This window comes from Accipiter gentilis, chromosome 1 (genome assembly GCF_929443795.1).
Source record: "Accipiter gentilis chromosome 1, bAccGen1.1, whole genome shotgun sequence".
Taxonomy (NCBI): Eukaryota; Metazoa; Chordata; class Aves; order Accipitriformes; family Accipitridae; genus Astur; species Astur gentilis.
The window spans coordinates 32,697,409-32,725,276 of NC_064880.1; the positions used below are offsets into that span (position 1 = coordinate 32,697,409).

The following is a 27,868-nucleotide window of genomic DNA, read 5'->3' on the forward strand; positions in this document are numbered from 1 at the left end:
ACTGCTTTAACATGCAATCCTATTTCTGAGGGATGCTGTAACAAAGCATTTCCAAGGTAAAGCTACAGATCCCTTGTCTAGTTCAGCCCAGAACACAGAGGAAACACTGCTCTCATGAGTCTGGAAGCAGAGGTACTACTGCAAACGCTAGGAAATAACATTACAGACTATGAACGCTGCTTTCCTCTCATTCCCACTGAGAAAGGTCAGCCAGAAAAAAGCCACAAGGTACAAAGACTGGTGATTTTGAAACTGCAGATTCATGTATCTTAGCTTCTAGGACAAAATAAAAAATACCCATCTGACAGGGACAGGTTAGAGAAAGCCATGTTCTGCTGGACTTGTTCTCTGAACAATAACTTTCTCCTTCAAGGACCTCAGACCTATAGTGATTTCAGAAATGATTCACTGGCCTCCTGGGCTCCAGGAAAAAAAAGGAAGGGGAAACATGAGGAGGAGTTGTAAACCACAGTTCATTCTGGACCTTTAGCTACTGGATGCCAGTGAAAAAGGAAGAAAAACTTTCAGGTGACAGTCAGATTCTGAAGCAAGCAGTTAATGCATTTACTAATTCAGATATAGAAAGGAAGTACAGTGCAATGTCACAAAACGGGAAGGAATATGTTACTGCATGTAAAATGAAATCCTTTAGAGGTTTGGTCTTCACTATGTTTATAAAGAAAACACTTTAAAAATGTGGCTGTCAAAAGATGAAGAGACAATCATGCAAGTTTATGAGTTAAGTCCCTGACAAAAGATCTTATCATGATCACTCAAAAAAACCCCTACTGCAAAATCCAAATTAATCCTTGACAAGGCAATTAGATTGTGTCAGCAACTGAAGTCATCCATGCCAGAATGACTCTTATCTTGAGCAGGCTGTACTCTGACATAACAAAGGTGTTCAGGAATCCAAAATATTAGGAGAAAACAGACCTGCATGTGAGCTCTGCCTCAAGCAGTATCAGCATGAAAACTGCTTATCAACTGCAACAACCAGCACAGAATAATGCCCAGCCCATGCAAAAAGACATAAGGAGCACAATGTATTACCTAATTTTGCAAAAGTTTGCAATGTCAGGGCATCGGCTTCTCTTGGGAGCTGCATTTAACCTGAGGCCATCACCCTTGGTCCCTGCCTGAGCTATCTACCCTACAGCCATGACCCTGCCCGAGCATGTACCCCATATTCATCCACACCTAAATCCTAACCCATGGACTTATCTCCTGGCCAGACCTTGAGTCTTCCTTGTTGCTACAGACATGCCTGGCAGTCAGTGGACTGTCGGCTGACCCCGGCTGCCATCCCTGGGCCTGCCCCCCTCACCTGGCTTGGGTCCTGCCAGGATGCCCCAAGCTCAGTGAGGCCACTGGCCCTGCGGCTTCGCTAGCACTCATGGCTCCCGGCTCACCTGCCCTTGCAGGGCAGCCCAGCCCTCGCTGCAGAGTGCCTACTGGCAATTTACCCAAGCCTTTTTTCAGGCAAGCCTCCCTCAGAACATGCAAAAACTTACACATTTTGCAAACCAATGAGTAACAAGGCCTACAGATCTACAAATCCTTGAGTGCATATCAAGAAGCAAACCCAGTGAGATTCAACAGCCCTATTAACAGATGAGCCAGATATATTTTTCCCACAGTCACTATTTTCACCTGATTAAAGTAAGACAGATGAAGATACAGATGCTACAGTATTGCCTGGTGATAGTTCGGGTTCATAGTTAGCCTAAACTTTAATGTCCGTGTCTTACATTAGATACTGTTTACACAGAGAACGTTCACTGAAATCAGAAGGAGCACGGTGTGGAACTTGTGAGGCAAATATTTTAAGGTAAACAAACTCTTCTTTGTCTTCTTTTTTCTTTTCTTCCTTTACAAAGGGTAAGCAAGTATTTAAGGCCATAAGGACATACTGTTCTTAATTACCTGAGTAATTAATAAGACAACCAATACATAATTACACAAAAGCTCACACTGTAAAGCAGAACCCTATTTCAGGACCTGCTTTTAAAAAATCCTCTCTCCTAAAACCTATTTTCCAATGTAATTATTTTCTTCCTTCTATTAAATAAACAGCTCTTGCAAAAGCCTGTCAATTTAGTATATATTATTTAACAAAATTAGTCTTTGCCACAGATTATAAAATGATTCTAATTTGTAAGTCTCTGGAGTACATGAAAGCATAAGACTAAGTTTGAATGGTAACAAAGTATTCTTCTGGCTGATGAAATATTCATACCCATTTGTCATCAAGACATTAGTAAGAAGGAATATATAGCCTTTTCACTTTTATTCAGTAAAGAACTGGCAAATATATTTCCTTCATTTAATTTTGAATGCTAGAGTAAGATGCCTCCTGAAACACTCCTTAATAAGCTCCGTTTCCTGTACAACACAGTACAGGAGATACTTAAAATTTACTAAGACAGATGACTCCATATTTCAGGTAAACAAATAAGGTTTATATATTTGCACCATCCAAAGTTCACAGAAGTTTTCATCCTTAAAACTTCACACTACTACTATCTTTTCTGCATCTCTCCAGATGTACCATTGTTAAGACTCAGAAAAGTCAGATTAAATACAGACATAAAGCTACAACATAGGTCATCTTACAACTATTAAAAAAAGACTACAATAAATTTCTCATAGAGGTAGCACAATGTTCATGACATTCCTTACAAGAAATAGTCCCAGCAGCAGCAATTCTTGCAACTTCTTTTTACGAAGATATTGGTGTAACTCTGTGGCATCACCCCATGCACTTTTTACCGATACAGACAGAAGCACAACTGTATGTAGTTTTTCCATTAATTTTCTGACTCTTACTTAATTATTTGGATTAGGACAAGCAGAGTATGTATCTGTAACTGCCTGCATTCAGAACACACAGGAAAGCATGACAAAAAAGCTGAGTACTTAGAAGAAAAGACAAAACTCGCTCTCCAACCCACTTCAAAAGTACAGTAAGCACGTGGGTAATGCGAGGGGGACGGACACAGGACAACACACCAATGAACACGGTCCCTCTCATGAAAGATCACGAGCATGGAGACAGTAACCAACTGGATGGTGAGAAGAAAAAGGTGAAAGCCCCAGGAATGGTATATTTCTGTAAGAGCTTGTGATCATGGGAGATGGGGGAGGGCAAGACAGCAATAAATCTGCTTCAGAAGAAAAGTGTAGCATGCCTTTTTACAGATCTAGAAACACTTGTGTGCAGCGAATCCTTTCCCTCTGTGCCTCTGAGGGACTACAGTAATTAAGGCAAACACCTCCTTCAGAGCCCCACCAAGTAAAAAAATCATTGAGCCCTTGTAGCACTCTGGTCCTGATTGCTGGGTCCCTCTCCAGCTGCTTCAGCAGGTCCCACTCTACTGCCAGCTTCCTGACTTTCAAACACCTCATTTGTGGCCCTTGTGTTGCTTTACTGTGCAGTGCTGATTGCTAGCTCTCCATCCCAGGGGGTTTCCAGTTTCACTTTGGTTTAAGATTATACTACCAGTTTCCTGCCTCACGTGCTTGTTATCAGAGCTTCTGTCATTGCTCCCTGAGGAGCTGTTTGTAGTCCTTCCTTCCCAAGGGGTTAATATTCCCTTTATTCGCTTTCAGTCAGCTCATGGTAAAATGCAAATGAACAGAAACTCTGCTGCAATACCCAAGTTTGTGCAACACCTGAGTTTGTACATGCATGTGTTATCAGCAGTAAGTACGTGTTCATCAGATGTCAGAGCAAGCTTACACTGCCAATCAAAAGAGAAACTCAGATTAACTATCTCCAGAGAACTCTCTGAAAACTGGAACCTACTAGTATTTGGCAGCTACAGCCACTCCATGACTTCCCACTTCAGGAACACCTTGCCAGGAATCAGGAAGAATGACTGCAGCATGTGGAAGCAAATATGAGGAAACCTTAAGATAGCTGTACCAGGAACCATACCTTGAGGAAGCACCATCATCACAGCCTCCCTGTCCACAGTGTAGTCCTGAAGGCTAAAATGCCATTTTTCCCATTTTGATTCTTGTAGAGCAAATCAGTTTGCAGATGTGCCCCTGGACACACAAACTTTTACATGTGGAAAGATCACCCTAATTTATGAAGTGGGGAGCAGGGTGTGGACTCTTCCCAACTGTTTACAGCTGAAAGGACATTATCTGATTTAACAAGTACTCTAAATTGCATTCTTAGCTGTTCCTTGTACATGTTGCATCCCCAGTCTTTCAGCCTGTCACAAAGAGCGCTCATCGTCCAGCTCAGAGAGTGGATGAATTTTCTGCTCCAAATGCCTTTTCACAGATTGGTCAAAAGAAGGTGTTCATTTCACAGCAGCCAGTTCACTGCTATGAGGGAGTGTGAAACCAAGCATGTTTTCTCAGCAGTGCTGCTGAACTCTGTGAAGCTCTTAGCTAAGCAGCCTTATGCCATCACAAATCACCATGCCACCACCTTTTATCCAGCTATTAAACCAGCTAGTTTCTCTATATTACAACATATACATTATTACAGTTAGTCATGACAGTCCTTCACTCTTGAAACTGGTAAGAGGCCAAACTACCACTAGTGAGAAGCAACTTAAGCCTACTTACACGAGTCACTGACATACACCTTTAGCTTATTGTTAGCTGATTTCTGCAGACCCTTCAAACCTTCTGCCAGCATATAAATTGCTTCCATTCCCTGCACCTATGAAAGGAACACCAGCAACGGAGCTGCATTAATGTCACCTTCCTATTTATTATGAATTGTTAAACTCAAGTCACTTTTTTGACTAAAAACAGTCCTTCCTCTATATTTGATGACAATATATACAATTTTCAATACAGCAATCAGTTTAGTTTTATAATTGTTTTTCACTGAGATAGTGATCTTGCCACAAAACATGAGGTATTATACCAGATACATTCTTTTGTAACAAGTATTTTGAATATGCTGAAAAGAAGGGAGTTTGCTTATAAAATGTAAGACCCACTGCTGAAAAATATCCTTTTAATTAAATTAATGGGGGATTTTCCCTATAAACATAATTGCAAATGATTTTTTAACACTTTTCCAAAAGGTCAAAAGATAGGTGACTTCTCAATATTCTGCAACTTTTTGAAGATCCGATCTTCTTTCTGGAACTCATTTTTAATCACAGGAAGTTTTTTGAACCATGTACCATATTTATCTCATCTCATAATCTTTCCTGGCTTGCCTCTCAGAGCCATTAATTCAATGCTCCATCTGCTACAGTTGCTCATACTGCAGGTGACATTTATATTAGGTTTTTTTCCTCAGAAGAAAATGTATTAGAAAAGGTAGTCTGACAGGTCTTTATATCCACTTCACAGACTACACACAAAATATAAAGATCATCCATGTAACTATTGACAGAACGATGAGAGAACAAGTGAATACAACAAGATGTGCACCAAACATGCCCTCTTCTTACAAGTGAGATGGAATTAATCACATCTATCATTCAGCCCTCCAGTAAGTTTAAAACATAGCGTGAAAAATGTACAAGGAGACATGAAAACTGCCATCCTACTCTACACTTTTTACTACTCCTTCTGCTTAACGCACTTTAGTCAGAGTTTATTCCCCATACATCCAGGAAAACTGGTAACAACAACAATATTACATACTTTCAATACCAGAAATGGGGCTTTTAATTTTTTTTCTTTTCCTTTAAGAACAGGTTTTATACCAATTCTTTAGAGCAAATGCAACCATGTAACAAATAGCTCAATGACAGATTGTTTGGACATGCTACAAACATGACAGGATTGTCCCATGGCAGAGGTGAAGTAACTGGATATTGGTTACATAGGTGGTATCTAGACTGCCTAGCTGACATATTTAGAGATAGGAACCTGAAGGAGAACAGCTTCTGCTGTCCCTATAACTCCAGGTTTTGCTGGCTCATCTCAAAGTTCATGTATTAAAAAGTACGCAATAACGGACACAGGGAAATTTCCAATAATTTCTTCTTTTTTTAAATAAAAGGGCAACTATACTGGAGAACAACTGGTAAAAAATGTTTTTTAGAACAAATGCCTTGATAAGATGACAGATCCCACAAAATCTGGGGTGAGCTGCTTAGCATTTGAAAGCAAGCCACTTTCTACCAGCCAGAGTCTTGGTGTGTTCAGTGGACTGACGCCCAGGCCCTCTTAACCCTATGGGGCAATGCTTTCTCTGGAAATCATTGCACCACACCAAGCTATTCCTCCATTTCCATTTTTTCTGTGTTTATAGTAATTCTTACTTTGTCTTAAAATTTACTGCCAATTAGATAATTCTGGATACATTTACTCAGGAGAAAAAAAGAAAAAAAAGAAGGAGAGATCCTGAAGAAAGAAGTGTTTCTGAAACCTCTAGCCCTGCCTGTCTTTCAGGCCCAAATTAACTACAGTTCCCTTCTACCCTTCAGTTCATGTTAGGCTGTGTAACAGACAAGAGTAGAAGTAGGGAGACCATGGAAGAGACAAGAAGTGGCAACAGTATTGGTCACCAAAGAATAGTAGAAGAAATTATTCTTATAGCTGTACTGTCAAACCATTTCTCTCTTTTCCTGACATCTGCTCAATGCCTAAGCTGAGGATAGAAGTAGCAGAGAACACTGAATCACGAAACTCTCCACCTGGCAGAGTTTAGTAAAATTCTGCCTGTGCAGGGAAATATTTATGAAACAATGAATGGGATTTTTCTTCTTCCAAATAGTAGTCAAATATAAAGACAAGATCCCCCTCGGGATCAGCATCACTCTTCTAGTTCTGTGCATACCCAGGAAATTAAAAAGAGCAGAGACAGCACTCTTTCAAACAGTTTTAAGCAGCACTTTCTGTTGTTTCAGATTTCAATGCCAGGAAGAAACTTTCCCCTAAATATTCCTATCTTTTTCATTATCCACAAAAAAAAGCCAGAGATGTCTCTACCTTCTTATACCTAAATAAGAGCCAAATCTATTTTTGCATACAACACACCATTTCCATATGATTCTCAAATCTGTATTTAGTGTCAGCCTTACAGCTGGCCTCAAGCAGCCCATGGTAAAACAGTGCCCTCCCCCTCTGCAGGATACCTCCCCCACTGCAGGATATTACAAACCCTTTACCAAAGCATTTACAGTATGCTGCTTATCAGTGACATAGTCCTCCAAAATTGCTCTGCAAAAAACTTCTCTCTCCTGAAAGCCATACGCCTGGAACAAGGAGATGCAGGACTGCAGTTAGGATGTTCTGAGACTTGCACACCTGGGTCCAAATGTAAGAAAGAGGAAAGGCTGGGAAGGCAGCAAAGATAAGGCATAATTGCATACCTACAAGTTCAGTCCAGCCTCCATGGTAGAGCTGGAACTGTGTCAAGGACAGAGTAGAGGGTTTACTATGGCAATCTGATACATTTGGGCCTTAGGGCAGCCTTACCAGAGCAGGTATCATTGTAACACTCCAAGACCCTCCACCTAGTCCCGAAAAGGTTTATATGTTTGCAAGTCACAAAATGTTCTGGAGAGGAAACTGCAGCATATAGTACAGACCACTGTGCATTCTATAGATATATCTATCTTGCAAAAACAGTTTTGTCAAGGACACAAGCATCTGCTGGCTAACAGCAGTCAAATCTTTTATACACATGGATAACTGTGGATCTCTGCAAAAATGTGCTAATCTAACTATATTTTGTCTTGCAAGAGTGAAGATCACCTTAGCACGACAGTGCCAACTGTCTTGTCATTAGCTCCATTACCACAATGACTTAGAAAAAGCTACTCTTGTTACTATACACATACATAAGAACCTCATGTGAGAATTATTTTTTTTAAAGAGCTAACACTTAGATATGTAAATCCTTAGTTGGAAACTGTGTTACCTACAGCATTAATATTCTCAGTGACTTGATTTTTCTTTTTAACATTTTTGATAATTTTCATTCTACAACAGGTTGACACTGATGGGGTCATAAATCCTGATGAGAGAGCGAGCTACCATTTTATTTTTTTGGCAAAGAACCCAAGCAGGAGAAACTATACCATGAGTCAATTCTTCAGACATGACTTAAAATGAAAGCAGTACAGGCTGCACTCTTCACAATCCAGTCTTTCTTATAGTATCAAGGCTGTAAAAGCTTATTCCTCTTCCAATACTGTATGCACTGCCCATCATCAAAACCATCAAAACCACAAACTTGTAACTCAAGACTAGCAGCTTTTTAGGTACAATTTATAACAATCACTCTTTTGAAGGAAGCTAATAGATAAGGCCTGTAGAAACTAAGCACTGTATTTTCTTTCAGAGATGAGGCTGAAGAACTCCCTAATAAATAGAACTAAGAATTTTACCAGTCACAATATTTGTATTTCATCATGCCATGCACCACTCAGTTCAAAAGCCTCTCTAGCAAGTAGTTTCTGAACAGCTAGAAAGAGAAGTGGTTGAACAAGCCCACAATTCCAAGGGCAGTTCTACCCTTAGGGAATGTTTGTGTATGGAATTAACACTCTTAGTGCAACCTGAGTCAATTACAGCTGTGCTGCTACAAATGTATGAAGGCCACGTTGAGAAGCAACAACAGTTGGTAACCATCATTTTTAATTACATGTTCTCAGTGAGTAACTTTCTTTCACAACGTTCTTGGTATTATGATGAAATCAGGAGTCAGCTGTTTTGCCTAGCTTGATAGCTTTAATTTCATTACTCGAGAAAGAAAAAAAGAAAAGGTTAAGAAATACAGCTGCAAGCAGAGCAGCTACTAGCTGACCATCAGTAAGATAATTATGACATGTTAGCAGAATGAGACAAGGACTTATCTATTTTATGGGAAGGAAGTCAGAAAAATACAATACATTTGGTTTTTTTTCTCCAGGGTGCCATAGAAGATGATGCTTAAAAATTCTTTCTTACCTAATCCAGTTTGCTTCAAGACTTGCTGTGTTCTCAGCTGCTGCAACAACAAACATAAAAAGCAAAAGCTTGACAGCCTTCGAGACACTTGAGATCCTTGGCACTTCTCCAACTCTTTCAAAGTAACAGGCTACCAGAGCTAACAGTTGTTGACATACATGAACCCAGCTGCATGCACTACAGTTCTATTCCAAAGCTGATTAACAACAAAAGAGAATAAGGTGAAAAATTAAAGGTTGCATTCCTTACCTGACATAGCTCCTGCTGGCCATATGCTGGACTCAGCAAAAGGTACTGTCTCTCTGAGCAATAAACCTACAATAGGTAAAGGCTGAATTATTAACAAGAACATGAGGAGGTCTCAAAAGCACATGATGAATGAAAGAGACATTTAAAACTTACAGCCTGATTTAGTTTGTAAAGGGAACTTAAAAGTTTCCTGAACTCTTGCTCAATTGATCTATTTCAAACACTAAACGGCATATAGAAAGAAGCAGGATGATGCTTTACTGCAATGCAAGGGAATGATGAACACAGTCCCTTAAACTGCCTCCATACCAGTCTCTTACAACATAGAATTTGACCAAAATGGAAATATCTGGTTCTATCCTATGGTTGTTGTATACATTCCTATTCCACTGGCCACCCCTCTTTTCAGTCATTAACTGCTAAGGTGCTTCCAACACTGTATTTTGCCTCCAGGTTTTTGTACCCGAGACCACAGATGTGCTCTTCAAGCAACTTACAATCGCACTGATACAGTCTCTAAATTCATACAGTATTTCAGGTTTAAAATTGGGTCATCCAATTAACTTTGAATATGGCACAGCACAGCAGGAATGAAATCTATGGATTTCTGGGCAAAGGCTGGAACTTCTTTTACATAACTTTGCATCTTTTGATACTGCTGATAGCAATTAGAAAGTACCAATCAACATAGGAAACCTCGCCAGGATGAAAGGAAAAATTGACATAAATTTCTCAAGAGAGAATTTTCTAGTTGCTCTGTATTCTGTTCTGCAGAATTATTATTATTACTTGCAATGCCATGCAGCAGACACCAATGACTAGGACAGCATTCAGAAAATGACATTATCTATTCAGACACTTCACACTGCTCCATCTAAATCCTAGGTTCTTAATTCTAGGGGTGGGAGACACAGGACTCATCTTAAGTATTCAAATGTGAATATCCACATGGAAGTTGTACATTTAAACTGACATTCAGAACAATAAGAAAGTAGGACCAGCATGTGGACCCCAGAGGGGGGCATCACAAAGGAAAAGGTCATATCAGAAACTCTCTTTGCACGGTGTCCCTGTGAAACTGGGACTGGGCCTTAACTTGCTTACTCCACTGAAGTACCTCCCCCCACTTGGAATTCACCTTTCTTTCTTATACCCCGCCCTCAACTCCTCTAGGTTTGAATCTCAGGAAGCCAAAAGTCAAGTGGCTGGCTCTCGCATTTATACACAAAGGAAGATGGACAATTAGTTCCTGTCTTCTATGAATAAAACCCACCTAAATACAAGGCAGAAAGTATATATTTATTAACAGAGGTGCCATCTGCTTTACAGAGTCAACCTTGCTATTGAATACATAATTTTCAGTCATTGCACACAATGTGGGAATAGTAATTCAACGCAGATTAAATACAAGCAGATCTTTTTTTCACCAAAATGCCCAGCTTAATATATTGTTGAAGCTTTCAGCCATGAACACTGATGCCCTGGAAACTACATCTCTTTCAAGTGTTTCAGGCTGCTTGCCACGGAAATCTCTGGGGCTTAGTGCAAGCATTGCTCTGTGAATTGGAGGGGTAAATGATTCCCTGTTGTTTCTGCTGCAGTAGTGGTATGACCAGGAGACTGAAGGAGATGGGATTTTCTTGTGAATCATGGAAACTGTCTGTAAGGCGAGAAAGGTCCATGCAAAGCCAAGAAGTATAGTGTCCATGCAGAATGTTAGACAAACAGCTGCCTGAATACAGTCATAGCAGTAATTATGCCGTTATCTCAGGTGGGCTGAACACATTCACCAGTGTACCGAATGCACCTCTCCACAGTCAATATGCTACCATCAGCACAGGAAGAAAGAAAAGGAAATTGACTCTATCTACCTTAATTGTCATCAACTATAATCCTGCCATCAGGATAGGCAGGCAAACAAAGATCCATTTGCCCTAGTCTTACACTTTCTCTTGATATTCTGACCAAGAAAGTAGTGGGTACAAGGGCAGAGGAACAGTGAAAGATGCAAAAGGACATGTATTAGCTTTACCTCTTCCCTTATTCTGAGATTTTTGTATCTCATACGTGCTTTACTACTAAAAGCTACTCTTTTTATTAATTCCTATTATGCTACATGAGGAGATGCTTTCATTTTCCTGAATTTTCTTCTATTTCCTCAGAAACATTGTAAAATTAACTCAGACCAGTGTTTTCAAATGTGTAGTTCTGCAAACGTCTCCTTTTTCCACATAAAATATCAGTACTCCCTCTCTACACAGCAGGGCACAGTCAGCGCCTGAGGAAGGAACAACTGGATGAGGGGCGGAGAAAAAGAGGACCAGACAGCAAGAGGCTACTGACATGCCTTGTTCCTTACAAAGCAGCAGCAAAGAATGAAAAATCTCCTACTCCCTCCCCCCTCATCACGTGCCATTACCACAGGCCAATTCTCAGCTGTGTTCAGCAGAGCTTCTTGCCTGCTGTGCAGCATTCAGATGGGAAAGCTCAGCCTTAACACTGTCAGACATTTGTCCCAGAGTAGTGGCATTCTAGCCACAGCCATCCAGCTTTCCAGCACTGACACAAGGAAAGCATGTCTGGCCTTACACAATGCATTATTCAAAGAACTTCGCTTCCCCTGAGTGGTGAAAATTCCTTGCAGAAATTTTGCACAATTAAACAACGGCAGTGTATCAAGTTATTTTTCAGGTTTCTGGTGTGGCTCATCAATCCCAAGGCCTTGCTTTGTTAATGCTGCATCAGGTTCATTGTGGGGTTTCCTTTTGCTGAAGTACCACACAAATCAGTCACATCTCATCACTCCAGACAAACCACCCTTTCCCCACTATTTATATCACTTGTCCAACTCCCAAAACGAGAGCTGTGCTAAGATGTGAAAGATGCACGAAAGGCAGGACAAGCTAGGACAGAAGTAGCAGGAGACTGATTTCATGCTTTAGATAGTTGCTCCTTCTCCATTTCTACCTCCAGAGCAGTCCCCCCACTTTCCACAAAGAGCAGAACAGGTGCTTTCCTCAGCTGCACACTGTAACTCCTTGGGTGACCACCGCCTTCATTGTGCACTCTTCTGTCATTTAGGTTCTCCTGCTACAGCTCCCTTACCTTCTTCCTATCTCCCCTCCCCATTTTAGGAGCTACATGGTTTTATCGAACAGCACAGTGATAATCCATCACAGCAAATGAGTCCACATATTTGATTCCTCCTGTTAGCACTATGAGGAACGTGGGTCCATATTTTAGTCTGTAACGCGGAAGTCTCTACTAAAAATGCCCACTCTGAACTTGTGTCCTGGATGATTGCTGAAAATACCACAGCTTGCTTATTCTACTGCAGTACAGCTCCGTTCAATCTTGTGAAAACAAATTAAATGGTAACAAGAACAAAAGAAGAATTCCTACTGACTGACGTGGTGATTGTTCCTGCAGGTGCAGAGCATTCTCAACTTCCCTGAAACAACCAAGCCAAAAGTGCCTTTCTGTTCTCTGGCTCTACATTACTGAAGTTCAGCTGTAGAACAGATTGGTAAAAAGTATAGTGCTCACCTGGCCAGTTATGCTCAGGGTTTGTAAGAGGCTTTTTTTCCCCTTCTCCTTTTCTGTTGCTGATCCATAGGCTATCCTCTCACCCTACTTTCTCCTCCCTTATATTTCCTTGGGTTAGATCACTAGAACTCACCTCTAGGGAAGGGAAGTTTCTAAGAACTAATGCATGAAACTACAGACACACAACGTATCACACTAAGTGTGTTCAGATGACAGCTTAAAACTGGGGCTAGGGGAGGAAAAAAACCACCACCACCAGCAACAACAACAAAAACCAAAACCACCAACCATTTTTTTTAAGCAGAACAAAAGCAAATCAATACCATAATTTTCAGTACTTCAAAACCCCTCCCTAAACATGAATGTTCTTTGATTACCCTCACAGCACTGCGCAGTGCATCAGCACTTTGTTCATTACTCCCTTCTCCTCCAATTCCTCAGTGGCAGAAGGCTGGTAAAGACAGTAACTTCTCTTTTTTTGCGACACAAAATGTTTCTCTTCCTCAGACAAGCTCATGCTCAGGACCCCCTTGTTAATGAGCCTCTCCAGGCATTAGGACAGCAAGAATCATTGTCTTTGTCCAATGAACTTTTTATTCTGAACGCATTTGGCAAAGACACTGCAAAACTGGTCCTGGCAGCTCTTAAAGCAACCAAACAGCCACTGCGCTGCTCACTAAATCTCTTTTCCCTGCAGTCAGAAAGTCAATAATACAGGTACAATATTTCTTCTAATCAAGGATTTTAGATAGTACTGGATAAATCACTCTGTACATACATCAACAGGGCAGCACAACATTCTAAGGAAGGAACCACACAGTGGCCCTCACCTGCACAAATGTATTGCTGCAGATACTGTTGTACAGCTTCCCCATGGAACACCATGGAGCAGCAAGTACCAGCGCAGAAGTTCATGTTTTCCCTGTTTCCCAAACAATCCATTTGCACTTAAACTGACCTTCCATTTTAAAAGGGTCTGAAACAGCTTCTAGAGATCTGTATCGACCTTGCCTTCCAGCCAGACCACCGTATGAAAATCTTAGCCCAGGAGAAAAAATAGCTCTGCTTGGTTCAAGTCACATTTTTATTTTTGAAATAAAACTTGGGTGAACTCTTCTATTTTTACTTCATGTGCTACAATGTCAGTAACTTACAGCAACTCAGATAAACGCTAGAGGATTAAAGAATATAATATCTGAAAAATACATGCATTACAGTTTGAAATTGCACATTAACAACTGAGCTGGACTTCAATTTGGGGGTACAAAAAGCATCTAAGAAAGGGATTCCACGTATTTTCAGAACACGTTCCACAAGTAGGTTAAGATATAACCAATTCACTGCTTTTACCAGAAAATCCTCAGTAACTACATCTGATTTGTTGACACTGAATCAGTATTATATATCTCCATACTAACATAAATTTCTGTACAAGAACATAGTTTCCCACTTAATAATTTCAAAATACCTCAAAACAAAACACTGATCCTTGCTTCTCACAGTGCAGTGAAATCGGAATTCTAGAGTGGAGATTTAAAGGGGAGAAAGAAGTGAAAAAACTAACTTTTAAATATTAAAGTTAAAAAATATTTTGTATTTACCCAGAACTAAATGCACTGCTTCAGAGAAATAACTAGAAAGACATTTCAAAGTAGTCTCTTCTTGATTTCTGTGCAGTATTGTCTATGGGTGACGGTACCTCTTCCTTTCTTTTGTTAATAATTTCATACCTGTATGTACCAGGGAGGGAGAAAAGGACACATATATTTGCTTAAAGGAATTTATCAAATATGATAGTATTGGCAATGTATATTATGGTTCACTCGTTACGAGTAGGTCACTTAAAGTACTATATACTAGAGCCAGGTCTATTTTGGTATTCAGGGAACTTACAGAGACTTTTCTTCAGTTATTCACAGCTTTGTCCCGATGTGCCTGAATCCTGTATCACGCCTACTTACTTCTTGCCTTGTAGTATCTTCTGCCATTTTTAATCATTTAATCATGGAGATTTTTTTCTGTTTGAGTATTGCTTACCTATAGATTTTGGAAAAATAGGTACAGCTGGTGGCCACCTGCAGAGGCTGGGTACCCGCACAGCCTCAGCTGCACACGCGGGCCCCAGGCAGCCCGCGACCGCCAACCTCAGCGCAGCAGGCGCCACGGCCTGTCAGCGGGGCAGAGGTCGCCATCCCTCCCCTCCCCGCCGCAATCCCCGGGGCTGAGAGCAGACTTCTCTGGGTCTCGCGGAAAAGGCAAGTTCCCGGCGCTAGCGACGAGCCCTGCCGGCACCGACTCCCTCAGAGAGGTGACGGCCCCTGCCCGGTTCCGAGCGCCAGCGGACTGCGAGGCAAATGGCGACCGCCATTTCGAAGCCCCTCTCCGCTGAGGCACGACCCCCACTCCACACGGCGGCGGGGCAGCCCCGCAGGGCCGGAGACCTGGTGGGAGCGGAGCCTCACCCCGCCGGGACAGGGAGAGACGGTGTGCAACGAGGCACAGCTGAGGAGCCGGGGCAGCTCCGCCCCGCCCGGGCCGTGCACCGAGGCGGCGGGAGCGGCCCAGGGTTTTGCCGGAGGCGGGGGCGGCGCCAGGTCTTGTCAGGCAGCGCCGCGCGGCTGTGGCGGCTCGCGCGGCTCCCTCAGGGCGGGCGCCGTCTCCGCTGCTCCCTGCGAAGGGCAGCGGCGCGCCCGGAGGGGAGGGGCCGAGGTCTCTCAGAAAAGGCCGGTTAAACACCGAAAAGAAGAGCTTTTAGAGAAATAGGTAGGAGCAAGAAATAAAATTAATGCCTATACACGCATAGTCGGTGTTAAATAGCTTTCACTGAAACTAAACGCCTCACTTGTCTTTGTGCCTTCGGTTTATTGTCCAGAACAATGAATTGCGAGTGCAGCTCCATCTGTGCTCTGAGAAATGGGTCCTGGTGGAGGAAATTATTTTATAAAGCACTTCTCCCCCTGTGGGAATGAGCGTGGAGGACTCCCCCCATCTTTGGGCTTCTCCTTTTGTAACTATTAGCCTTTATTGGTTTAGCCATTTTTCAGGTTGTTTCTGGTTGCCTGATGAGAATAAATTCAGGTAGATGGTTCTCTTACACACTTCATTGCTTACAAAAAATCTCAAAATGAGAGGCTGTTCCTTTGCTCAACGTGCCAGTGCTTTTTTCAAGTGAGCACATCATACAAGGCTCCTTCTCACTCAGCTTGCTGTAGCAATCTCTCTGGAAGCATTTTGCCAGCTCATCACGACCACCCTCTGCTTCTTCCACAGAGTTTTTAATTGTATCTGTCTCATATAATGAGACATGCTGATCCATAGGATAAGCAGATCTCTATTTTTGTAGTCAGAAACATGCTGTTGGGCTCTGATCAGCCTTGCCCCGGGGGCTGTGTTTTGGGTGACAATTCCTATCATTCTAATTTAATCTGTTGCAAATAAAGAGCAATTGCTGTATTCATCAGCTTCAGTGAGGTCTGACTCACTCCACAGCATCCAGTAGCCCTTCAAATATGAAAGCACTAGATCCATTCTCATCTGTATTTAACTTAGCAAGTAGTCTGTAAGCAATCTTAATTAAAAAATGATGAGGAGAGCTTTATGTCCATGTATCTTTTCATGTGTATTTAAGATGCAAACTTTAAAGACAGAGGAGCAATGGCCTTTCTCCACAAAATTCTTCCAGCACCACCTTTATCCATTGCTGTGCCAGTTTTGTTTTAACAAGGCAGTAGTTTCTGACAGTGAATTGTCATCATTCTGGCCGAAGTACAGTAGGGTTTTTTTACCCTTCTCTTGATTAGTGAACTCTGTGCTTTGTAATCCTATAGACACACATTTTTTTTTTTTTCTAGCATCCACATTCTAGTAAATTACATCAAGATAATGCTTTATCAAAACTGAAAGTAACTGAAGCCAAACCTTGATTCAGATGGTTAGCAGGAAATGTAAATCCTATGCGTTTTCCCTGGATTTAGTCCATGACAACATTAGAAGGAAACTGAGGGGATACAAGTCTCCAGAAGTTTTGCTGAGCAGTGCTCCATTTCATACTATTGTTGTTTTGTTGAATTTTTGTACACTGCAGTATACAAAGTCTTAATCGCAAGCCATTATTTTCTCTGGTTGTCTGCAGTTGTAGTATACAGGATTATATAAATACTATCACAACAAATTGTCACATAGACAGCAAATAGTAATATAGACACACACCTGGTCAAGCTGACCCTGTTGGACAATCAACAGGCTTGTCCAAGTGGGATCCAAATGTTTAATCCTACATGCCCTCAGTTTACAGAAGTTGTAACATACTTTAAAACATCCCTATCAGTTGTGCATAAAGTTCTAAAATGTCATTGTTCTTTATCAAGTTATCTAAGAAGCACCTAGATGCAAGCAGAAGTAACATCCACATGTACTATTCTGCACATTTTCCCTCAGTATTGTCAAGAATTCTTTTATAATCAGAATCTAGAAGCTCTGAGTAGTCGCAGATTGCTCCCATATTCATATGTTGGTTTTTGAACCATAGAAATTTCCTCAATTATCGCTAAATAATTTTGGCTTATACAATCTAGACCTTCGTGAGCTCCGTTATAAAAGCTCATTCGTATCTTAAATCTTCTTTATTTCAATCTCTTGAGTTTATATTTCTCTTGTGCCTGCTTGCTTATTTCTGATGCTGATGGTTTTTCACTCCCTTTTCACTAGGTCCTTGCAGCCCAGCTAGAATTGCTTTTCCAAACACTGCCAGCCTGTTCAAACATAGCTGTTTCCAGTCAGGGTACAGTCATGATGGGTAACTACACTGTATTGGAGCTACATGAGTGGTATGCTTACAGACTTCAGATGCCGTGGTGGATTTCCAAACAGACAATGGTCTTCCATGGTGCAGCAATTTTTGTTGCAATGGCTTTGTAAGTACAACTGGAATTCACAACTTGCCAATAGAGTCATCCACGAATCACAGAAATACCATAATACGGAATTTGAAAAGGCAGATAATTAATTGTAATTTAAAATAACAACAACAAAAAAGAAACAACCCCCCCAAACCCCTTATCTTAATTCTAACATGCCTATTTCAGCAGGAACAAATTTCAGATCACATAACCCTTCCATTTTTGTAATGTTACACAGGCTAAAGAAATTGGTTTCTTTTTAGTCATGTTCTTTACTGAGACCTGCATTTCAAAGGTCTGTCTTTGTTAGCAATCAGGCTATTAATGTAACTGTTTGCAGTAATAGGACGAGTGTCAATCCTAAACTGCAATTTACATGAACATTGCTTATCCTGCAGCCAAACCGAAACAAGCCATATTTAAGTGCAGCCATTGTTGTTTGTTGTTGCTTGCAAATCTTGGGTAGGAAAGAGCAACTCTTAATTGTTGTAATATTTCTGGTTATATGTGCAGTGATAATTGACCCATTATACAATGGCTCTACTAATGCCAGCTCAGTGGGAGATCAAGCCATTCCTAGTTTTTCTTTAGACTGTATTTGAAAATTAAATAATTTGTCATTTGCATGGCCATGGCTAGAAGCCAAAAGGTGAAAAGCTATTATTAAAAGAAATGTTATAAAATGCTATAGCCTCAAGAACTGAATGGGAATGGAGCATTTCTTAGGTAGTAAGTAGTCTACAGTATTTACCTGATGAGCTTTTCCAAAGTATATTCTATGGAAGCGTTCAGTTGCTAAACATTAAGTAGGTGGGGTATTTTGTGAATTTGTTAATGTTTAAACTGACATACAGTATTGACTTGTAGTGAAATATGTAACCGACAAATTATAAATGGAAGTATTTTAATCATAAAACATATCATTATAATGGAACCTACTCCTTCTGCAATTAAAAAGTTGAGATGCACTATCTTACCCTGATTTATAATCTTAAAAACTTATTTAAATGGATATACACAAACATTATTCACTACAGTAAATCCCTTTAAAAGTCAGGAGGTCTTTATGCTTTTTAAACACCTGTTCATCTCTGTGCATATTTTTCTTTGCCCGGAGATGAACTTGTGATTACAAACAGAATGCATGATTGCATTAACCTACACACATCATTAACCTACACACATCATAAACACTGGTGAATCAGAAGTTAATGTAATAATACTAAACAGGTTTGCTGAAAGGGAAAAAACCAGTTGCTGAAGACTCTAAGGACACTGTTGAAATGCGTACTACTACCGTGAAAATCTTAAGGCAGTTTTAAATTCCAGCTATGCAAATATGGATACAGCACTGAACTCTATAAGTATCTGAGCTAATGTGTATTGTGTCATATTGTCTTTTCCTACCAGGTCATGCGGGTGCTGCTTCAGTTTTCCTTTCTTAGCTTTTAAATAAATGTGAATGCACCTTGTTCAAAGGTTGCCACTGTCTTAGAGAAAACAAACATAAAAACCTCTGTGGTTCAACCAGTTCTACACATCCCTTTCTTACCTCAAGAGTTTGTCAGCCTTCCACTTCATTAATAGGGAGACCTCACACTAAGACTTCCATCAGTGCTTGCCTCCTCTTCCAAATCATGTTGTATTTTGTTCACATGGAAACATCCCCCATCCTACCTGATACTTTCCTCATCTGCTTCTCTGCCCGAAGAGTAGGGTTGCTGTATTTCTGAGAACAAAAGAATAAGGTAAAGGGAAGGATAAGGTGTGCAGAGACCATGGAGTGCTGTCATTTCTAATAGGTCTCTGGGAGAGTCCCAGAACCCTTTTCCAGTCCCAAGTCAGGGCTTAGGCTGCAGGAGTGTAGGTCAGGGCCCCCGGAGGAAACAAAGCTGCCAATTCTCAGCCTGCTGAGCCAAAGCCCAGACTGTCTGCTCTGTCCTGGAGCAAGCAAAATGCTTCAGTTCAGAGTTCCATCTCTAAATCGTAATTTCATCCCAAAGCCTTTCCTGTCCTAGAGTGCTCCCTGTCCCATTCACCACCTGAGAGGAAAAGCAGGACATGTGCAGGTACAGGTACAGTTAGCTGTGTCCAAGGGGTCTAGTAGCCAAGGTCTTATTGCAGTTAGGCTTTCGTTTAAACAGATGTCTGAAACGACAGCTCCTAGCTTTAATGCATCTGTGCGTACTTGAATATAGATGGTTGCTCTAGCTGAGACGTAGTTTTGTTCTCATTTGCACTGGTAGAAGAAAAATCCTGAATACAAAACTACTGCATTACTTGAATACAGAGGACAGCAACGGCAAAGCAACTGAGGAGTTTTACGGCATGGATTTGAAGCAAAAAACAGCAAAGGGGACTGAAAAGGAGAGAGAACATCCATTAAAAAAATACTTCAGCAATGAAGGAAATGAAATACCAGCAATGTTAATAATGTAAGAGTGGATTCCACTGCCTTTGAAATCAACGTAAGCAGTGAGAAGAATATTGGAGCTTTACGCATATATTCAAAGATGATTTAAACTAGAAGCCAGCAGCTGCAGTGTAGTCAGATAAGGACTATACAAGTGCAGCAAAACTGTAGGTAGCAGCACAGCAATAAAGAGTAATTACACTTGCATCGGGAAAGAGCAGGAGAAGCAGTTCAACAATGTAACATTCTAGCCAAGGCTAAAGTGCAAGGTACATAACCATAGTCCAACCCTTACAAATCACAAGCACAAACTGCAGACCTCAGGCAGACGCCTGGACACAGAAGGGGGGAGATGGAATGCCTGATGTAGAGATAGCACTGAAATGTAAATAGCATCACTGAACTATAGGGAGTTAGAATTATATTGGATTCATTCCCAGCTCTAAACTGCAGACAAGAGGTGACTCAGAGGACTTAAAAGCCAACAACAAACAATACACGTAGAAGAGCCTACATGCTGTATATTCTAGATACCAATTGCCAAGAGAAGGATCCACACAGATTCTAGCAAGTGATGTGTACCACAGTTAGCAGTACCTAATGTGTAGCTCTTCCACAACATGGGTCAGGTTACCAAAATACCATAAACTTACCCTTTATTCTTCAGAGCTCGAGTGTGATGCTCCCAGGAGTAATCCTTAGTCTTGCTTTGTACAGCTTTCTTCACAGAGGCAGCAGTAATATGACTTGGAGTGCCATTACCACCTCTCATGGATACATTAAGAATTATTGCTGGGCAGACTTGGCATAATTATTATGTTTAAATCTCTGAATTTACCTTTAGTGGATGAACATCTGAACCACTGAGTGGCCTATGTCACCCAAATTCTAGGCCTGAGTAAGTATGCAGTACCTTATTAGGAAGTTTGGAAGGTGAACTTATCCAAATAATCATTTCCCTTTCTCAAAGTTCTTTCTCCTCCCCTCTTCCCACATATAGCATATTGCCCCCCCCCCCCCCCCCAATACAGATTAAAAGCTGCAGAAGGAAAAAGTAAAATGAGATGATATTTCATGTTAAGAATATCCTATGCAAATTCCCAATAATTATACTGTATATGCTGTATATGATTCTAATATATAGTAGTGCTGGGTAGGAGAAATGTACAGTTCTTTATTTGCTGCTTTTTTTCTTACAGCTAATGAGCTCCCTTAGTGTTCAAAATCCATCTTTGCTGCCACACACTTACAAAGGTAAATCACTTGAATGGGCTGAGCTTTCTTCTATTTATTGTTGCTAGGGGAACCACCTTGTTGGTATTCATCAATGTAACATGTCTTTTGACATGTGTTTCTGAGGACCAGATGCAACACAGCTCTGTAGCATTCAGTGGAAAAAATGTACTGCAGCATCCTTGGAAATACACTCACACAGAAGAGCAGCATTACTGTAGTACCTTAGCTTGAAATTGTTTTGGATTTCTTACTTGTTTCTTTAGACAGATAAGAATTGTAAAATTATAGGTAATAATCTGAGTAATACTGCCTAATTCTGCCCACAATTTAAACACAAAGAATCCCAGTCTGTGAAATGTGTCACTAAAATAGCACCCATCTAATTTTTTTTTTTGAACACTTGTTTCCTTGTATAAGGAAAATTTTCATATGAAATCTTGGTATTATCAATTATGTGACCAAAAAAATCCAATCCAAGTAGGGATGAAGTGGAAGTATGAGCCATTTCTAAAGATTCAGGTATCTGAAGGTTATTTGAACGACATCAATCACCTGCTAGAAAGTATCAATTGTACAAATACAGCACTAGACTCATCTTTGACTCTCAATATATTTGTTTCTTGAGATAGCAGCTTCTGACAGGAAAAAAAAAAAAAGATTATATAGAGATACTGAAGAGGTATCATTATGTCCAGAGTCACAGTTGACTATGGGAAACAAACCAATTTTAGTTTCCTGGTGATTTTGATTACTGCCAAAATATCTGCATGGGAAGGAGTGACATTTGAGGTTGGAGGCAGCAAAGCATGAAAACATGCAGAAAGCACAAAAGTGAAGCATGAAAGGGCCATATCTCACTTAGGTCCTGTGTGCACATTTATATTTCTTTGATGATGGCAGATCTACTACCTGGATTGCTGTAACACCAGTTGATCTACAATTATAAAGCAGCACTAATTTGATTTACTTACTGAAACAAACAGGAGGTGTTCCCTGTCTTAAAGGAGCTTACAAGTTCAGTGTGAGACAAAACCAACAGGATAAAGTGGACAGCTAGAGAACCTAAATGAAACAATACTTAACAGTCCCTTCAGCCGCCCTGAAAATCTTAAGTTTAACAAAACCTGCACGTCTATAGTTATATGACGCATAACTTCACACCAGTGGTTCTCACCAAGTACCTTGTTACAGTGATCTCCGAGATTAAACAAGCAGCTCTTTGCTAAACTCTCCAGAGCAATGGGAAGTTGTCCTAGAACACAGGCAGTATCTTTTAGGGCCTGTGGAGATAACTTGTAAAGATGCTAAGTTAATTTTAAGTTTTCAAAGCTGATGTTAAACAAATCTAAAATGACTAGCACCACAGAACAAGAAAGCAGCCACAGCCTCTACAAACTAGTTTTCAAGCTGTACCCCCTGGCTATCCCTGCATAAAGTGCTCTGAGAGAATGCAATTTTATTTGCAAAATATTGTTATACAGTTGCAGGGGGGCCTGCAACTGTCTTCGGGTTCATTTGTTGTGGAATACTACACAAACAAGGTAGTTACATATACAATATGGAGACTACAAAGACATGAAAAACATGGCTGCATTACACAGAGACAGCCCCAGCTTTTCAAAGAAACAGAAGGAAAACAACACTTCCCACAGCAAACTGTATTAGTGGCTTCAAGAGCTAGGTGCAAAGGATATTCCTTGACACCTGAAAAACAGAGGCTCATTATCTGCTTTTGGTATTTGCCAGTACTTATACCTAATCCCTGAGAATGTGTTCTCATTTGGTGCATGCTTCAGTACAGTTCCATTCTACTTTAACATGTGACCCATACACGTTTGGTCACCACATTTAAGGCCAAAGCATAGAGGCAGTAGATATGCCCAATACTTAGAAAAACTGTTGTTAAAATAAAGGAAACAATACATTTGGGTTTTTTTCCAGTTTTAATGTCTGAAAGGTATCTTGCTTTTTTTTGTTGAAACGTTAAAAAATTAAAAATTCAACCATGAGAAATAAGCCCAGCATAATCATTTTCAGTCAAAATTATTAAAAATTTTAGTAGTCATGAATTGAAAGCAGTCCTATGATGGGAAATGTAGTAGACACCAGGTGATGTAAGCAATTCCAGTAGCTAAAATAACACAGACATTATGGGCAGCATAAGAAATTGACTGAGGGAGTTTGATTTTACAGGAAAACAGTTTTCTCCCAGAAAATTCCTGCTCCATGACAGCACATAATGGAAGAAAGAAAAAAAAAAAATTAACTCCAGTCCTTAAAACATTTTCTCCATACTCAGTGGAAATGGAAACGTTTACCATCCATGTGGTACATACAAGGGATAAAGACAAAAGGAATAATAAGCTGTTTATTGGGTAGTAAATCATTCAATGATGTGAGGGGTTTCCATGGAACCAGCTCCTGTTTTCACAAATTAAGAGACTAGCATGCTCTACATCAAATGACAGAATTACAGGAAATGGCTTTTTAAATAATGGTACTTTCATGAAAGCTTATTTTGAGACATTTTAACTGGGACTCAGAGCTAAATTTAAAACACTTTTCAAAAGAGTGGGTTTTTTTCCCCCACATTTTCCTGTACCATGCAAAAGCATACATTGCAAAAATCATGTTTCAGGGTAGTAAGATTAGCTTTTTGAAACTATCATTTATTTAACAAGATTCAATTTTGCTTTCTCAGTATTTCAAAGAAATACAATATTTGAAGCATGTGGCATTAAATCTCCTGAATATTATTAGTGCTAAGAAAGTACAAATGATACAGTGAATAAAAAAAATTAAAAGCCTATCAATTAAAAGGATTTTTTAATTTACTAAAACATCCTGGCCCATTTATGCAGCTGAGAATTCATGCAGTGTTTGACTTCACTGAGAATATGCTTTTCCTACTTAAGGACATCCATTTCCAGGAATTAATAGCTAGTACAACCTAGGAGGATTACAACTGCAGTGACAGGACATCATAGTGGCAGAAGAGGCAGGGTAAGTCACAAGGCTGAACCCGCAGCAGCTGGGGCTCTTCTCAGTGTCAAGAGCACTTGCAGGCAAACAACTGCCCATCTGAGAAAACATGAGTAGGTGCTCGCGGCACTACGCCCTACCAAAAGGAGGCATTCATGTAGTATGGCCTTCAGACCAGCAGTATTCACCTCACTGACTGTAGTGAGCAGCAGTCCACGCAACAGAAATTGTCACATAGAGCCAGCCTCCTCAGATTACATGCGCTCACTCATATCCCGCAGTTGATAATTGAGAGCTGTGAACCTCCACACGCTGGGTCAGCTCATTCCTGTGGTTTTCTTACTTTGCAGACAGCATAATTTCATTCTTATCTAAACTAATCCTCACACAGGCTCCATTCATCATTACTCCCACCTCTGAGAAAAGAAAGTGAAAAGCAGGACTGCAGAATCTGGGTTAGGGGAAAATTACATCTAAATCATATCAACATCAGCACAAAACTAGCTGTCTCCTCTGGCAGCTATACACACAGCCCAGACTGATCCCATGGGATTCTGAAGTAGAGAATAACATTTGTTGGATACTATAGCAAAAGATCCTCTTTTTAAAGGAAAAATGTCATTTGATTGTGAAATACTGTCAGTTATGCAAGATTCCTACTGCAGAGGTGATGAAAATATGAATTGAAAATTTCAGGCCACCACTAAAAGACACTATTATCCAAAGGTCAAGGTCAAAACAAGACTGTTTCACCAAATTTCTCAAAGGTCAAAAGAAAAGGAAAAATTTAATATATACACATTCATCAAATTGAAGTAATAGTTATTCCAGAAACAGATTTGACAGAAAAGATGATCAAGCACGGTTTTCCCAGAAGTACAGTTTCTCAACTCAGCATTTTAATTTTAGCAGTTTGCAGCAGCAACACTCTAATAGCTGGCATAAAATTAAGTACAACTTTAAGTGGTATAGTTATGAGTAAAATAAAATAATCCAAATTGCTAATACAAAATACATGACTGTGTGTAAGTAACAAAAAGAAAAAAAACATAGCAGATTTACTCTCTATGCAAAGTACTTTGCATGCATAAGCTTTTGACATTTAAGTAACTGCCTGGCTATCAGGTGGAATTCAGCAATAACTACACTTTGGATGACTGGGGTAGAGAGAAAAAAATTCACGAACACACAGATTGACAGTAGACTTTTATTAACATATCTTACAATGTCAATTACTGTATTCCTAGTTTTATACTCTTCTGATGTGTTATAAAGATTGATTTAGATTCTACAGTAATGTACTGTACTTAAATGATCATTCATACAGGATATCACACCAGAACATTTGAGTAATACACGCACACACCACTCTAGTTTGGACCTGTTATTTTTCAAGGTTAGCTTAATAAAGTAGGATTAAAAAAGTTATGGGGGAAATCAAAATTCTTGTTTAGCAGCATGCAAGGATATTCAAGTACAATTTTTAAACGAAGTGATTTTTTTTGTTTTGTTTTGTTTTTAAATTGACTGGTGACTAATTCACCAGTACTAAAATAAACACTATGAAATACCCAAATGTTAAAGTTAAGGCTAATAGTTTTACTTCACATCCATATGCACAACCAGACAACATTCCATTTTAAATAAAACACAGTAATCGAATTCTGGATACATTATCTCTTGTAAATATAGCATGGGAGCTTCAAACTACAGATTACTCAAGTTCATGAGCCCTGTAATAATGTTATGCTGGAGATGTAAAGAATCTTTTTGCTCTTTAACCACACTTACAAAATGGCCTGATATTCATAATGAGCAATGCAAAAATATTACAGGCAGAACTTATAATACAGTATCAAAAAAGTAATACTTTGGAAAAGACATAGCCATTTAGTTGGTGAAACAGTAATTCTAATCTTACAGGAAGTACTGTAATACTTTTGAAATATATATATATATATTTATATGTATGTATAAAAACCAGCATCCTTTATTGTGGGTTTTTTTGAATTGCAGGTATCCAGAAAAACTCATTGTATTTACTTACTTTTCCTTCTGTCCATTCTCCTCGATTGCTATACAGTCATTTTATTTCCCCTATACACTTTTCACTAGATAATGACTTCCACTGGGGAACTGTTTTCATTGTATATGTGGTTTTATCATAAGATGTTTTTATTTTACACATATAAATTTTATTTTACACACAAACTAGGAAAGTCAAAACTACCAGGAACTGCTTGGTAGTACTGTACGAAATAGCCAACAAATGTCCAACACTTGTGAAAAACATTAGTAGCAATATATTACATATCAGTATTTTAACTATAATCTTTCCTACCTACTTACACTGTGGGGTTTAGCCCAGTCATGCTTGTTTTCATGAATTTTTCAGCCCTCTAAGCATAAACTGTTTTGGCATTCATCCACTGAGGCTGCACATGCATTGGTTGTTCATCTAGGCTATCTCTGTTGATTTTTTTCTTTCTTCCTTTTTAGGAAACCAGGCAGAAAGAACAGTGATTATTCTAAACAAATACAATACAGAGGAACCTCCTGACGTGACAGGAAAGATACAAAATTATGTTTCATTTGCAGAATAGCCTGCACATTTCCAATCCAATCATTTTGAAAAGTACATCTGGTTTGAAATGACAAGCAGGCTTATGGTTGTTATGCTCGTAACTGGGATCTGCTATGTTGGGCACCATACAAATTCTCTATATACAGCAATTTCTGTATATGTTATCACTAACAGTTTATTCAACTGATATGGGACAAAATCTCCATTCTGGAAAAGACCAAAAAAAAAAAGAAAGAAAGAAAGAAAATGTGTTCTAGATTACATTTAGAGCAATAAGATACCTAATTTACAACTATTTCACTTATTTATGGAGGAAAAATAATTAAATTCCTGAGAATGCATAAGTTTTCAGTAATGCCTGAAATATTTCAATAGACCTCTCATGATAAGTGAAATACTCTTTAAAATTCAACTTTCAGACCAATTGTTACCATGCAGTCTCACAATCATCTTACAAATCCTAATTACAAATGTGTATCAAGCAAAAACCTCAAACCAACACAAAAAAGGCAAAGAAATTTTAGTCAACATATTTAGTAGATGTAGTAGACATATACACTGTTTCAGCAAAAAATTACGACAAACTCAACTCCATGCAGAGAAAAATAAAAACCTGACAGCTATCCCTGGAGCCTCTAAACAACTATAAGTAAAATTTGTGCTTCTTAACAATAATGGGCTTTTAAAAACAAAAGAAAAATGGACTACTGAGTGCAATCAGATTGCTCACACCATTCTGAGGATTTACTTTCAATTATTGTATCATTTAGTAGCAAGAGCAGCTAATTTTGCAAAAATTTCACATGTTGACGAAGTTCCATTTCCCTTTTATGCCCATACCCCACTCTACCCCGAGCCAAAGAGCTAAACTCCCATTCAATTAAAGCTATTGTCAGTCAAGATGCATTCATTCACGGTAACAGCAGTGATATGGTGTGTAGAAGATGATGATGATTTACAAGCCATTATAATGTGGCCCCCATCTTTTATTGATATGATCAAAAGTATGAGACACCCACTGCTGCTCAAGCACTTTGTATCTTTCCTTGCATATGTAGAGAGGCTTACCACGCC

General features: G+C 39.6%; 3 protein-coding genes across 15 annotated transcripts in view; 1 reads left to right on the forward strand and 2 right to left on the reverse strand.

Annotated features, from left to right (window-relative positions):
• The window catches only part of MYO3B (myosin IIIB), a 212,028-nt gene extending 197,315 nt beyond the window's left edge, over positions 1–14,713 (reverse strand). For 10 of the 13 annotated variants that reach the window (XR_007506998.1, XR_007506997.1, XM_049808038.1 and 7 more), the window contains exons 1-3: positions 14,575–14,713; positions 9,136–9,201; positions 8,887–8,926 (exon numbers count right to left, since the gene is read on the reverse strand). Coding sequence is in view for 10 of the 13 variants with exons in the window: in XM_049808038.1 (XP_049663995.1) it covers positions 8,887–8,926; positions 9,136–9,142 (47 nt within the window). In the remaining 3 variants the exon portion in view is untranslated. Of the gene's footprint in view, positions 1–8,886; positions 8,927–9,135; positions 9,202–14,282; positions 14,394–14,574 lie in introns of those variants that run through there. The other 3 variants (XM_049808063.1, XM_049807983.1, XM_049807964.1) reach the window with 2 other exon arrangements.
• The window catches only part of METTL5 (methyltransferase 5, N6-adenosine), a 414,631-nt gene that overhangs the window by 262,930 nt on the left and 123,833 nt on the right, over positions 1–27,868 (forward strand). The window lies entirely within an intron of this gene.
• The window catches only part of UBR3 (ubiquitin protein ligase E3 component n-recognin 3), a 120,181-nt gene continuing 117,716 nt past the window's right edge, over positions 25,404–27,868 (reverse strand). The window contains exon 40 of the mRNA XM_049807944.1: positions 25,404–27,867. Within this exon, the coding sequence (XP_049663901.1) occupies positions 27,750–27,867 (118 nt within the window). The 3' untranslated portion in view covers positions 25,404–27,749. The remainder of the gene's footprint in view (position 27,868) is intronic.